This window comes from Etheostoma cragini, chromosome 20 (genome assembly GCF_013103735.1).
Source record: "Etheostoma cragini isolate CJK2018 chromosome 20, CSU_Ecrag_1.0, whole genome shotgun sequence".
Taxonomy (NCBI): domain Eukaryota; kingdom Metazoa; phylum Chordata; class Actinopteri; order Perciformes; family Percidae; genus Etheostoma; species Etheostoma cragini.
This window is the reverse complement of record NC_048426.1, coordinates 16,975,118-16,989,777: the sequence shown is the minus strand read 5'-3', so window position 1 is coordinate 16,989,777 and position 14,660 is coordinate 16,975,118. Positions and strand designations below refer to the sequence as shown.

Sequence of the window (14,660 nt, the reverse complement as noted above, 5' to 3'; positions counted from 1 at the left end):
TCAGATCCTTAATGAATAAATATGTATTGTGTGTTTGCATATGAACTGCTTTTTTGTTCATAGGGTATTTTGTGAAATGCAGATTGTTTCAGTTGTGAGGTGTCAGTGTTGCATTTGTTGTTTCAGATGGTTTATGGAGCAGCGAGGAGCCCAAAGAACTGAAACTGGGAGTCCTCCCAGTCAAGGCCATGCTGGCTGTGGAGGAACACCTCTGGGCTTCATCAGGTGGACAGGTCTTCATCATCAGCACCCATACACACTGTGTCGAGGTACGTAACTTTGCTCTGACACGGTTTTGGCTATTATTACATACCATATCTACAATATATGTCTTGTGTTGATACCCCCCCCTCCAAAGTTAAAAACAGAGTTACATTTTGAGTGTGGATTTATTTGATGTTAGGGATTTTTCCCAAGAAGCAAACAGTGTAAACTCAGTCACAAAAAGTACAAAGAACCTCATTTCCCTCCCTGCGATTACTTTTTTCCTTGTCCTGAAATATGGATGCTATTTCCTGTGTGTGTTTTTGGCCTGGTTTTGGGAATGAAAGCAACTGCCATGGGTCCAAGAATAGTAACCTTCCTGTGACATGCACTCACTAATAATCCGTTTAGCCTCATTAAGCTCATTATGTTGAACCACCTGCCTGTCTCACTCTCTGTTCCTCACTGAGGACTTACAGTTAGTCCAGTGTGGTGACTGTAAGTGAACCAGGAGAGACAGATACATAAAGGAATAAAGGTGGGATGAGGTTGGATGGATACAACCAAAGGCGTGGATGAATTATTTAGCACATACTCATTTAAGTAAAAGGTAGATACAATATGATGTACATGGTTAAATGTGTGCAAAACAAAATGCACGACATTAACATGTCATGCTCCTTCGTGAGGAAGACCTGGCTAGGTCGAAATGTTGCAGCACAACAAAACGTGTGGGAGAATTAGCAGCATCTCATTCTTTTTAGTTGTATCTATGCACCTTCAACCCATTTTATCAGAACCTCGTACTGACATGCTTGTGAATGGACTCTCCTTAGCTAAATATAACTACACCTACATGTAAAGCAACGTGTGGAGAGATTATGTAACTAGTGGTGATGGAAAAAGCCCATTGTGTTGTTCTCCATGCACAGAGCATTCAAAATTACACATATGTGAAGTCTATTCCAGAGTAAAACCAAGAGTTAAAGAAAAATGATTTATAAAGTTGATACTTGCTCCTGTGTGCTTCCTGTTTTGACTACACCTGACACTCTCATTATGTTCTGAAATATTGAAATCACCCCGGAACAAACATCTTTGGTGCATTTGTCCATGAAAACAAACATTGATTCATATCCTTTGTTGCCTATTGTGGGAATGTGACACTGTTGATTCCATTTCTATGCTGAAGCATAATCACAGATGCCAGACAATACAACCACAGACAATGCATGGGCTACTGTAGTCTAAACAGATGATGAAATACTTTCTGTGGGTTGATTGCTTTTCAAAAAGAAATTTTAAAGTTTTTCTCTAGTTTGTAGTCACACGCAGCCAACACAAGAGAGTCCAAATTCACCCTGTAGCCACCGTCATGATAGGCTTGGGTTTTAAATGTCAATAACAACAGTACACAGCGCTGTTTGTGCAACAGCCTGTTGGTATCTTTTTTTAACGTCTGTGTTCTCTCGTAGGCAGATGGTCACACTGACTAACAGGGCTTTAGTCTCTTTCTCAACTAACTTACAAACATGAGCACACGTCTAATCTTGCACCTTAGATTACTGCCAACCTCAGTTTGCCAACTATATAGCTAATCAACAACAGTATATTATACAGCATGCAAATACCACTTTGGTCCGTTAAGGTGTAGGTACGGTTCTAACTCTTTCAGTTTTTCTGGAGGGGATCATTTCTTTTGACTCAGACTGTTCTCAAAGGTCTCATGTCAACTCATACTTGCAAACTTATTTTACCACTAAAAGGTCCTTAGAAATGTTAGATTTCACTTGGTGAAATTTTGAATACACTCGCTCTTAAAGAGCTCATATTATGCTCATTTTCATGTTCATACTTGTATTTAGAGGTTGTACCAGAATATGTTTACATGGTTTAATTTTCAAAAAAAGACTATAAATTTGTCCTACTGCACATTGCTACAGCTCCTCTTTGCATTGTGTGTGTTTGAACGCTCGGTTTTAGCTAGCGAGTGAGGTATCTCACTTCTATTCCATTTTGTTGGGAGTTGTACATGCGCAGTACCATAGCTGCATTTCATAGTTCTTAAATTGCCTCCCTTCCTCATCATGGGATGAGAGAGGAAACAAGCAAATGTGTTTTTAACGGGATGAGACGTCCTTTCCTGTCAAGTATCACATGAATTTGTCAGCTGTATGGGCGGAGTTAGCACTCTTTCAGAGAAGGAGCACGGCTTCCGGGGAAGGCGGCTCTTGTGTATCCTCGCCTTTAGCTCCTTGATGACCCCTTCCCAATGCTCGTTGCTCGGGGCAGAAATAAGAGCTTTGAGACGGCCTTCACCAAAAAAGGACCAAACAACTTTTGGTTCGCCGAGAACTGAGGACCTAAGGGCCATGAGACGCAGCCCTAGTGTCCTAGCTTGGTTTGAGGACGTGCCACACTAGCAACTAGGCATTAAATGTTGGAGTGTGTTACACAGTGACGCAAAGCGGCGCATGTTTGTCACAGAAGTAAAGGCTAGACTACAATAGAGCTGTTTGGAACAGTTTGTGAACAGTGTATAATGTGGGAGATGGGAAGTCCCTTGGCGTGGACTTTGTTTACTTTAGTACCCTCCTTCTGGCTGAATAAATTATAAATATGCAAAAGTTCATGCCTGTCACCCTGCCCTCTCTCCCCCATCCAGAGGCAGCTGGAGGCCCACCAGGAAGAGGGCATGGTGGTGTCCCACATGGTGGTGGCTGGGGTGGGCATCTGGATCGCCTTCAGCTCTGGTTCTACTCTGCGTCTTTTCCACACCGAGACACTGGAGCACCTACAGGACATCAACATTGCCACACCTGTCCACAATACACTGCCTGGTGAGACATACGTAACTTCCATTTCTGGACTGATCAAATATCAGCCATCCTGGCTGCGGATGTGACGATTTAAGATGAGAGGGAGGCGTGAAGGACGAGCCACGTTTTGTTACACACATTACTGGTTATTACATCATAGCCAAGCCCTAAAACCCCCCCCCCCGCTTTATTGCCGATTTTAAAATCAACAAGACCATAATTCAAAAAATTGACATCATTCTGTATTGTAGAATACTTAAAACTAGGAAATGAGACCACAACTCATTACAAAAATGTTTACTGAGGTAATAAATCAAGTGAGAAGTGGGTCACTTTCTCATAGACTTCTACAGAAATTGACCTCCTTTTGCAACTGAATGTTTTGCCCCTGCTGGAATTCAGATAGAATGCAGGTTTAAGGCACTTCCGCATTTGCAGCACTTCGCCAAACCGGATGCTTTGTCCATTAATATTAAAAGTCCATGATAATAGCTAATAACGAAACATACTGTACTGTAGTATTCAAAGCCTTGTGGTTTAAGATTCAGTCATTGTGAGACTGTGGTCTTACCATCTTTACAACATCAACAACCACCTCTCAGTTCTCTTTGCCGGCCCTTGGGCAGTAATGTGATCTGTATGCCTGACTGAGACTGTAACCTTTTCGAGAGAGTCAAACTGTCTGACAAAGAACAAAAAATAATAAATGTTCTCTCTTTTGACATCTGATATTGTGATCATCAAATCAAATACACTTCTTTAGAGACAGCTCAGCTTTTGTGGACTGTGATGCAAGTCCCACGACTTCATGTTTTCAAAGTGGTGACTTACTTAGCGTCTGTCTGTAATTACCTGAGGTCCGCGTAGATGCTCATCCAGACAGCTCTTGTTATGGTTTATCATGCTTTTGTCTTGCTTTATTCTAAACAGTGAATCAGGAACCTCTCATTTTGTCTCTATTCATAGGGTTGCATAAAGAAACCTCTTGACCTCGTCAAGTCATTATTTAAGGAAACTTGGCGTGTTATAGAAGGCGCTGTCTAAAAGGCAAATCCAACCCAAATTTAAATTGAAAACAAATAATGGGACATCATGTGGATCCAATGGATGATGATGAATTACGACATCACTTCAAAATACATTTGCAGCTGAGCTTCTAGTTGAGCGAGTGGACTTCAGTATAAAAAGAGCTATCACATTAATAGTACCAAAGATCAAGAGCTTTTTTTGGAACTCGCTATAATGTTAAGAATCCCTTGTTGTAAAAAATGAGATTTCCATTTCATTTTTGATTATAAAGCAGGTTAGGATGCTATATAAATACTTAGAAAAGTTTAAAAACACTCAGGCCACAGAGAAATGTGAACAGCCTGTTTTCAGAGGGTGAATATGGGTATATTCAGACAGACTGTATGAAAATTGAGCACAATATATGCACTATAATTAATCATCACAAACATTGACAATTATCATGACTATCTAGATAAACTTTAACAACAATGTAGGAGTATAACATACTTAATATAGCATTACTACTGAGTGCAGTAATTTAGATGAAAACTATGGTTTGTTTCTAGTGTGGCTATCACACGGAGTCTGCTCTGTATTTTCTCTGCACAAGGGGCGTGACCAACGGGCATAGTTCAAATGACACCATTGGATAGTCCTTCAACCAATCAGATTAACTATCCAGGTGACAGCGGCATCAATGCGTTGCTTTGCTTCGGTGGCGTTCGGTGGATGCTATGTTTAATGTAAACAAGAAGCCGCTTGTTAGCTTCTCTATCGTCGTCATGTTAAATCCACCAATAGCTTGCTTGGTAGATAAGCCGGTTTGCAAATGGTTCACGCAAAATTAAAGCAGGAGAATTAAACATGCAGGTTTCCAGACCGAGCTGCAGGGCTAAATCATATCGCTGGCAGAGTGGGCAGGGTTTACCCAGTCTAGTATGTCCCTGCTTTGAAAAGACACTTACCCTTCTTACCATTCCACTATAATGGCTCACCTTTGATCTCTGAGTATGTAAGTCACTGCAGATGTAAACCCATCATTACCAGGTTGTAATATCAGCAGAGCAGCGTCAGAGGCGAGACGAATGAGCCATATTTTACAGACGATTGGATACCAGATGAGTTTAATATGTAACATATAGTGTGTCCAAAACCATGGAGTGTACTGCGTCGTACCATAACACTGTTTAGAACTGTTTAATGGGCTCTTTAGCACAGGCATGAGTTTTGTTACTATGGCGATTGTCGTCATCACAGTAGATGGTATTGTATTTAGTGTGCTGCAGTTGGTTGTGAGACAGTTCCCTGCCATGTGTGTTTAAGCCAAACATTGTCGCCGTCAAACCAAATGACTTTTACTGTGACTATTGTCCCAGTCTGAAGTCATCAGATCGTCCTACTGCTGCTTCGGATCTTGTAATCTGCTGTGTTACATCAGCTTGACCCCAGAAACACAGACCAAAAGGATGATTGTTTTTTTTCTTTTTCTGTTGGTACGTAGTCAGGATTTGTGCAGTCAAATCGCAGCTGTATTCAATCTCTTTTTAATGTTTAAGTTGTATACACTCATTGCCTTCCTCTTGAAACTGGATTGCACATAGTTTTGATTCTTAAATGAGGTTTTGATTTGAGTTTTGGTTTTTGATGACAGCTGTGGTTTCTCCTGTATGTGTATTGTGGTCTGCAGTTAAAGACTAGCCTGCAGTTGTTCTGTACGATCTCATCATCAGCATCATTAGCTGTGCTGTCATTAGGCCAGCTTGGCCTAGACTGTGTGCACATTTAGTCTTTAGAGGGACCTTTCTGTTATTGCCATAAAGTAGCAATAACATTCAGAAAGGCCTCAGAAGTATTTAGCAAAATTACAAAAAAAGAAATGTGTGGAGTTTGTGTAACATCTTGTAATGCAGGTTAGCTCTTTTCATCACGCACTTATTCCACTTCAAGCAGCATTTATTAATCTGCAGAATGCCAGCTCTCATGTAATTAACTTTTGGGAGATGGTGTTAAATACCATGTAGCTGTTGGAGAAACTATAAAGACAGAATCCAGGGCTGTGAAGATTTGAATGCAAACTGCAACAAAGGACCATCCACTCACAGCTTTTCGTATCCATGGCTACAAGTTGTTCAATGTGGCACAATAGTTAACAGCATTGCAGCACCATCATGCCTCCGTCTGCAGAGGAAACAGATTTATGAACAGTACTGGCAACAATAGAAACCCTAAATGTAGGAACAAAACAAAGTCTCCTTGATCCCTAATTGAATGTAAAAATGTAAGAGATGACCGACTTGGAGTATCCACACTGACTTGATAGTGGTGGAGACTCTCACTCTGATACCCAGTGTTTACAAGTTACACAGAGTCACAAGTGGAGGCCTCTTTGTCAGACAGATGTGAATGATAAAAGCAGCCTGCTTCGGGACCTCACTGCCCGTATTAGCTAATGGGATCCATTCAACCGCTGAGGAAGCTGGTTCTGGGACAGACCACCACACATGAAATCTTTCATCCTCTGGGCCTTACCATTAAGAGCTCACTTCCTCTGATAACATTATTGGGTCCCTGGACTGTCAGACAGCATGGAAGTCAAAAGTTGTTTAAACAATTTAAATCGCCAATAAGGTTATGTGGATGTGATTTGGCCGTTGCATTTAGACAACCTGTCTGCAACCTTTTTCTTGGTCTGTTGTAAAAGTGATTTTCCAGAATGCTCCACAGTGGCTTTTATCATCTCTGGCTGCTGCCATGGAACAGAATGAGACCAAAAATGTGCTGTTTCTGCACAAATTCTAATGTAATTGGAACTGCCAACCAAACTGTTTGGACAGGAGGGACTGCCTGCAATCGATACGTTGGAGTCAGTGTGATTGGTCTTTCATCTGCAATTCTTTGCTCCATTAATGTATATTTACTGCGACACAAGCTAAAAAAAAATATCAGTTTATCAGAAAATGACAAAAAGTAACATCATTCCGATATTTAATCTCTAAATTCCGCATCCCCGTTTTACAGGAACTTTGCATTATCAAGCAGGGATATTACGTTACAGATGATTTTTGCTTGTCCACTGAACACACAGTCAGGCTCACAATTGGAGACATGGGGCGTTGTCTTCAGTGTGAACGCCTCTATAAATGCTGCAGTGTTGAATGCAGGAGGTCGTTTAGGTGGGGTTATCCTTCTCATGTTCCTGCATGTTGGAGCAATTCTGCTAACTCCCTTCACAGCAGAAGGAGTTTCTCACCCTGTTCAAGCACTAAACTGAAAGCAAGTTAATATGCTGTAATAGCAGTCATTTTCACTGGAACGTAGAGCTAGTGTTTATTAAAGATTCTTCTGCAACTCATGTTTTAGACTAATTTATTGGTATTAGTAGTTGATTAGGTGATAACTTTGGCACTGTGCTGTAAAAGCATACTACTCTTTCTCTACATTCCCAAGTCTTAATCTGAATATATACATATATAATTTCCTTTGAATTAGACATTTAAATCTCTCTGGGACCAAGTGAGCTCCACTGTATCTAATTTCCAAAGTAGGACAAGAAATCCACATCAGGAAAAGCTGTAATATAGTCATAAAATGCTCATACTGAAAAAAATTTGGCAAATCATTGTGTAAGTTTTAAATTTAATGAGAGCAAGAATATCTTTAAAAAAGCTCTTCATAAGCACTTCAAATAGCAGGAGTCCTCCATCAAAGGAGACCGTACCGTGATGATGTCTCAAAGGGTGGTGGCTGGCCGATGTGCTGAGGGTCTAGTCTGCCTTTGTCTGCTGTTCTGTGACCTAAATAGGCAGCCATGCATGGCTTAATGGGAGACAAACATCAGGGGGGTCAATAAATAACACCTCCAGCACTCCTTTGTTTGTACGCCACCATTGTTGCGCACATCCTCAGGCGGATAAGACACTTATTTCTGAATGATCCCTCAAAGATACAAGGAATGAGTAGAAAGGATAGGACTAAATGGCGTGCTGTATCTGCACTGTGAAGACGCTCCAGTTTAAACTTTTCTTAATTGGGTCTTCTCCTTGGAAACATTTCAGATTAACATGAAAATGAAGGTACTATTCCTTATGATCAGTGAGGTATACAGTGTGTGATATGTTCAAGAGTTTTCTTACACTTCCATTGTGTGAAATTTCCTTTCTGGCTCACCTACTAAGAGCTAATGGTATTTGCCTTCTTTCTTTTTTTAAATACATGGCTAGACAGTTTGTCCAGCTACAACTTCACGCCATATGTCAACAAATATTAGATTTCTATGAATTGTATACAGACATTCATTGTTCCCAGAGGATGAAGCATTCTGATATTAGTAATTCTCGGACCTTTCCTCTAGCCCCACCATGAGGTTGACACTTACGTTTTTTTTCTGATGTCTTGACAACTATTGAATGGATTCCTGTGAAATTTTGTGCATACATTGATTTCCAGCTCAGAATAAATTCTGCTCATTTTGATGATCCTCTTATTAGGAACCGTTAGCATGCTAAACTAAAGTTGAACATGGTAAATATTGGCATGTAAACTCTGGCATAGTGAGCATGTTGCCATGTTACCGTTAGCATTTAGCTCAAAACACTGCTCTACACATTCGTGTGTGTGCTAAGTTGCTTTGGATAAAAGCGTCAGCAAATGGTAATGTAATATACATCCTCACAGAGCCGTAAACATAGCTCACCAAACTTTTCTCTCTCAGTGATGCAGTTGATAACATATGTGTTCATATCATTGAGTGAACTAAATGTAAAGGTCCCATGACATGCTGCATTTTGGATGTTTTTATATAGATCTTAGTGGTCCCCTAATACTGTATCTAAAGTCTCTTTCCCAAAATTCAGCCTTGGTGCAGAATTACAGCCACTAGAGCCAGTCGCACAATGAGCTTTACTTAGGACGTGCCATTTCAGTGTCTGTAGCTTTTGAGGAGGACAGAGGGGCCAGAAGGTGGATGGTGGGGGTGTGGCCTTGACCAACTGCCACTTTGCTCGTTTGAAAGCCATGATGTTGCTCTCTTTCTTTCTTTTGGGTGGGCCAAATTCTCTGGGCGGGCAAGGCAGAGAAAGGGGAGGTAACCTTGCCCCTTATGACCTCATAACGAGCGAGATTCGAGATCGGCCCATCTGAGCCTTCATTTTCTCAAAGGCAGAGAAGGATACCCAGGGCTCGGTTTACATCTATCGCCATTTCTAGCCACTGGGGGACCATAGGCAAGTCGGGGGAACGCATATTAATGTTGAAAAAATACTCATAAAGTGAAATTTTCATGCCATGGGTCCTTTTTAAATCTGTTAAAAGAAACTGTGTGTGTGTGGGTTTAGGCAGTTACATTAAGAGCATTAAGAGCAGTTACTTACATTGTGCTGATCTGATGTATTTCTAGACTGGTCAAATGACAGATATAGTGTATTATTGTAATGTTTGGGATTTGCTCCTCCCTCCTGCTGTTGGTTGTCAGGACTAAGTGCAGATCAAAGTGGTGCTCTGGTGTAGGATCAGGGCCAAAGCCGGGCCGTGTTGACGTTCACTCTGGGTTTATTTTAGTTCACCCTCTGGGTGGGGAACTCCAAATATTATGAAAGGAGGAAGTGGAGCAAGGCCCCCAACTGGCAGTCTGTATGTTTCTGCTAACTCCGGGCCCTCATTAGAAGCACATGTGGGCAGGACCCAGGACCCAGTCTTCAACTGTACCTGCCTGCCAATCTGGCATGATTCCAGGAAGAATGAAAGTATGGCACTATAGCGTGTGTGTGCCCCATGCAAGGGGTCAGCTCTAGCGAGGGAGGTCACGCAGAGAGACTGGCAGTAATTTTTCCTAAACCCCAAGCGGATTACTTTGAGAGAGGAAATTCAAGTCAAGCTGTTGCAGCAGTAATGCCCCATGACAGTCTCGCCTCACACATAGCAGAACCGAAAAGACATTTTTGCATAACCTCAGATTCTTACTACAATTTTTTTTTTGTTAAAGATAAAAAAATTACTTACTAGATACTTCTTGTTGCAAAGCTTACTGCTCACAAAGCTCCTGTGTGGGTCTGAGATGAGTGCCAAGTTCCACATAACAAGTCACCTAACAGAGCCGGCTGTCAGCCTGGCTTTATTGCCATCCTTGCTTAAAAGGTGTTGTTAAACCAACAATCACGGCTTTTACAGTCCAAAGTGTCATCCCAGTGATTTTTCTGACTAGGAGGGAAGGGAAAAGGTCAGGTCAGATTGTGCTGTTGTATCCTCCACAGAGGCAGAGCTCCTTGCTTAATTACAGCATTTTGCTTCACTCGTTCTGTTACAAAACACTTTTGTGCTTGTTTGTTTAACCCGAAGTGAAACATAACAGTGCATCTTTCTGCATTCAGATGCTTGATAAGAGCTGCTTTTATCCAGGCTGCTCTTTACGTTGCCCTGGAGACAAATAACCATTGAATATTGTTGCTGCAGAAATGCCCCCACTCACTGAAAAGATACACCTCCCTCCCACGCACCACACTGTATTCAAGTGGCCCTCTAACTATGCAATTCTCTTATTTTCTAAGTTTAACCAACCATGCTTAGCGCTGGTAAAATCCCTCTGGGTGGTAAAATACATTTGCCAACAAACATTTAACTGTCTCTAAAGATTTCAAACTACATAATATGTATGGATTGGATGTGGATGAATTTTAAACCAATGTTATGCTTCTGTTTTTTTTTCCTCCACAGGAAACCAGAGAGTGTCAGTGAGCAGTCTGCTGGTCTGTCATGGTCTGCTGCTGGTAGGGACCAACCTGGGGGTGACTGTGGCCCTTTCTGTCCCCAGACTGCAGGGGATCCCAAAGGTCACAGGTAACACCGAAACATTATTGTGTCCCATATTTAAATTTACTTGCATGTAGGCCTACAATTTAGGATTGGTTTCTCTATTAAGTTGACTTTGATTAAGTGATTGATCATTTAGACTATGAACGGTTAATGATTTCTTTTTAATAAAGGCTTCTCACAGTCTCCTATAGACCAGGGTGACACTTTCAAATTGTTTGCTTTGTTCGACCAACAGGCTACACCCAAAGTAATTCATACAGTATCATAATGTAAAACGGAGAACACCAGCAACTCTTCACATTGTATCTTATCTCCACAACACACAACTAGCATATGGTTGGCAAAAAAAACAAACATTGGGGAATATTGCTTTCAATTATCAGATATGTATACAGGCGATACAATGCAGTGTGTAAAAACGTCCTGGGTGAATGTTAATGTGGCTGTACCTGTTGTCAGGTCGGGGTATGGTGTCCTTACATGCTCACAACGGTCCAGTCAAGTTCCTCAGCGTGGCAGCTGCAGTGTGCAACCGGCCCTCTGGCCCACCATCCTCCACCCCTCCTACCTCAGTCCAGCCAACAGAGACAGATGATGGGGAGAACAGTCAGCCCCCGTCAGATCCAGCCCTGACTCCCCCTCAGGGACGGGCCGTGTGGTTGGGAGAGGCAGGCTGCACTACCATGGCTCTCCAGGACTCCATGTCCTCCTCGTCCTGTGGCTCCTTAGCCCCATCACAGGGCTCCTTGGAGCACGGACCAGAGGACGGAGCTCTTTATGACATGCTCCACGACCCGGTCCATCATCAGAGGGGCCGCCGGGCCAGCAAGGTGGATGTCAGCTCTTTGCTGGTGGTGTCTGGAGGTTTGGGCCACCGCAGGGTCAACAAAAAGACCAAACAGTCTCGCCATGAGGACACCACCTCAACCATCATGATCTGGCAGATCCCTTTACTCAATATGTGACACTAAAAGCACCTTGGTAGGTTGGAAATATTATTTTATCAATAGCCAGTAGAAAATGCGATTACTTACTTGAGTAAGGCTCTTACCTACTGTATATTCTCCGTCTCTTTTTTCAGGTTAAAACTGTCATAAGAAGATCTGTTGCTACACGTAAAGGAATATTTGGGATCAATCAAAACTGAAACCAAAAGGCATTAAGCGCTCCACAGTATTTCAATGATGTTTCTAATGATGTCTCTTACTATAAAAAAGGATGATTATAACCACTCAATCATGATGCCTGACGGAGCGTTACACCACCCTACAGACCAGTCAGAGGATGTATTGTACTTGTTAAGGATATATTTGTTTGAATACACTGAAAGGTCTTTATTTTCTCCCTCTGATAAAGTTGGTTGTTGTTCTGTAACATGGCTAATACATTACTCTCCAGTGTTTGTGCCATACCAGTTGACTGTATATGGCTTCAGTATTTAAATCAGTGTTGAAAAGAAATGAGACTTTGTCTTTCCTGAAAGGCGTGTAAGGTAACGATGGGGCTTTGAATCTGTCACATAAAGGCTTTATTGAGATTGAGATTAGGTCACAGCCAGATCTTTAGATCATCAGTCAATGCCAGAGTTGTAAATATAAAGTATGACAACTCAGGATTACATGTGTGTTGAGTTTTGGCATCAGCTTTTGGCCCTGCTTGGTGCACCTACCGCTCTGTTAACAGATTTAAGAGATAGGAAAGGTGAAATGTTGATGACTGAATTAGTTTGGGAAGGATTGATTTAAATCCCTGGCTGGCCAGGTTTCTATTCATGAAAGGGAAGAAAGGGTTGTAATCACCAGGAGAGAACCCCCACCCCCCCACACATGTTTTTGTCTCACATTAGGATATTTAAAAAAAAAAGAAACAGCTCTATACTTTTGTCGTAATGTGTATGTACTTTTTGTATGTGTATTAACAAATTCATAAACTGTTTTATTTAGGAATCTGTTTGTACTTCATTTGATGTTCATTTTCTAAGGATGATTGCAGTTCTGGGAGTTAAAGTGAGCGTTTTTCATTGGAATGTCCACTTTTTCTAACTTGTCATCTATCAGTAATTTTATTTCATTGATTTGATAACTCTCTTACTGGGATATACACACATCCATTTTGTGGCAACTTTTCACACTTTTGTCAAGTTTCCAGTTAAACCAAATAATAGACATGTGTTGGCATTTTGGTATAGCGGCAGTTACTGACTGAAGCCACAGATTTAAATAATATTTAAGACCGGCGAGGCAAGAGTGTTAGTGTGCCTATTTCTCTTGATTGAAACTAACCTTGTAGTTCCACTCCACTCTGCTTGTGTGCAGCCATCAGTACATGCTGGGACTAGCAATGTGCCTGAGGGGCCGCAGGAACTGAGCCTGATACAGCTCTTCCGGGATTTCACTGCTCATTTCTCCTGCTGCCGAAGGAAGAGGGTCAAGACTTTTTCTCTCTTGTAACGCCCACGTCCACTGTTGCACAACCATGTTTCACTATTTTGTCAGTTCTAACAAAAATAGACACAATGACTCAAGTTTGATGTAATGCTAGAATCCTTGGCACCGTCCGCTTATCCCAAATATTATCTGCTCAGATTTGTTGGTAGTAACAATGCTGACTGAACCTAAAATAATATTTTACTTCCTTAACTAAATACTGGCTTGTCTTTATCAACTTGAAGTAAAGCATGGCAACACTTCAGTCTGGCTGTATCTACCAAGTTACCCAGTTATCTGTTTGTCTGGCTGGGTGTAACTATTGGTTGCATATTAACACAGCTCGGCAACTGGCAGTCTTGTTTTCCTTCTGACCCTGATGTTTCCATGGAGACCACTCATTTTGTGTATCAGTCTTCAGAAAGTCTTTGTTCTCGGACTACCTAAAACCAACCATCTGAATGTCCTGTAAACTCACCGGGCTGGTAGTGGTGTGATGCTCTTGCGGTGGCTCCCCTCTATTTTTATGTCTGAAGGCCAGTTGTTAAAGGGACAGTCTCCACGGTGGAGAGGTTAGGGACCCTGGGTAAAAACCTATTCTACTGCTGCTGCCGCTCTGAGGTTGTGCTATTTCTAATCAGGCCAATTCACATGTAGAGTGTTTATGCACTGTGTGCCTCTTTTATCACCCTAGAAACTATTCCAATTCCAAGGTTACTTTTCAATTTACAAATCACATTATTACTGCTTTTACTAGACAAATATGCACCTTGATTGGTTCAGGCTTTACCTCTTGTATGAGTTAGTCAAAAAGTATTTTGGATCATTCCCAAAAGGAACATGTGACTTATCTTGCAGAGCATTGTCCGGCGGTCTTGGGTCTTAAACCTATGGGTTAAACCTGCCTTAAGTATACACTTTACAATTTACTTTAGAGAGCAATCATGTCAGTTCTATAGATATGAGAGATGATAAGCTGTCTCATGCACAAACAGGTGGAGTGCACTATTGGAACATTTATGATTTGTATGTTTAAACCTATTGGTTAAACCTGCCTTAAGCAAACACTTTACTTTAGACAGCAACCATGTAAGTTATGTAGAAATGATAAGAGAAATGATAAACTGTGTCATGCAGTAATGGAACATTTATTGTGTATGTGTGGGTGTGTGTCTGTTTTAGCAGGGGAGTGAAGTTTTTATTTTATTTAATTCCATATATTCACCCACCCATCGTGGTACCCAGGACAGGGATGATGCGTAAAGGAATGTCGCATCTTTGGGATGCGTCCAGTGCGCGCACAACAGATGAAGCCTCATGCTTCTACTGTTGAGTGTAGGGTTAATACCGACTGAAGGGGGCGTGGTTTAGATCAATGACTGTAGTCCACTAT

General features: G+C 41.5%; 1 protein-coding gene across 2 annotated transcripts in view; it reads left to right on the top strand.

The window, feature by feature from the left end:
• Positions 1–12,708, top strand: part of arhgef10 (Rho guanine nucleotide exchange factor (GEF) 10) — a 55,340-nt gene extending 42,632 nt beyond the window's left edge. Inside the window, exons 26-30 of one of the 2 annotated variants that reach the window (XM_034858109.1) lie at positions 127–269; positions 2,870–3,044; positions 10,743–10,865; positions 11,301–11,822; positions 11,923–12,708. In XM_034858109.1, the coding sequence (XP_034714000.1) occupies positions 127–269; positions 2,870–3,044; positions 10,743–10,865; positions 11,301–11,806 (947 nt within the window). In that variant the 3' untranslated portion in view covers positions 11,807–11,822; positions 11,923–12,708. Of the gene's footprint in view, positions 1–126; positions 270–2,869; positions 3,045–10,742; positions 10,866–11,300; positions 11,823–11,922 lie in introns of those variants that run through there. The other variant, XM_034858110.1, reaches the window with a different exon arrangement.
• The last annotated feature ends 1,952 nt before the right edge of the window (positions 12,709–14,660 follow it).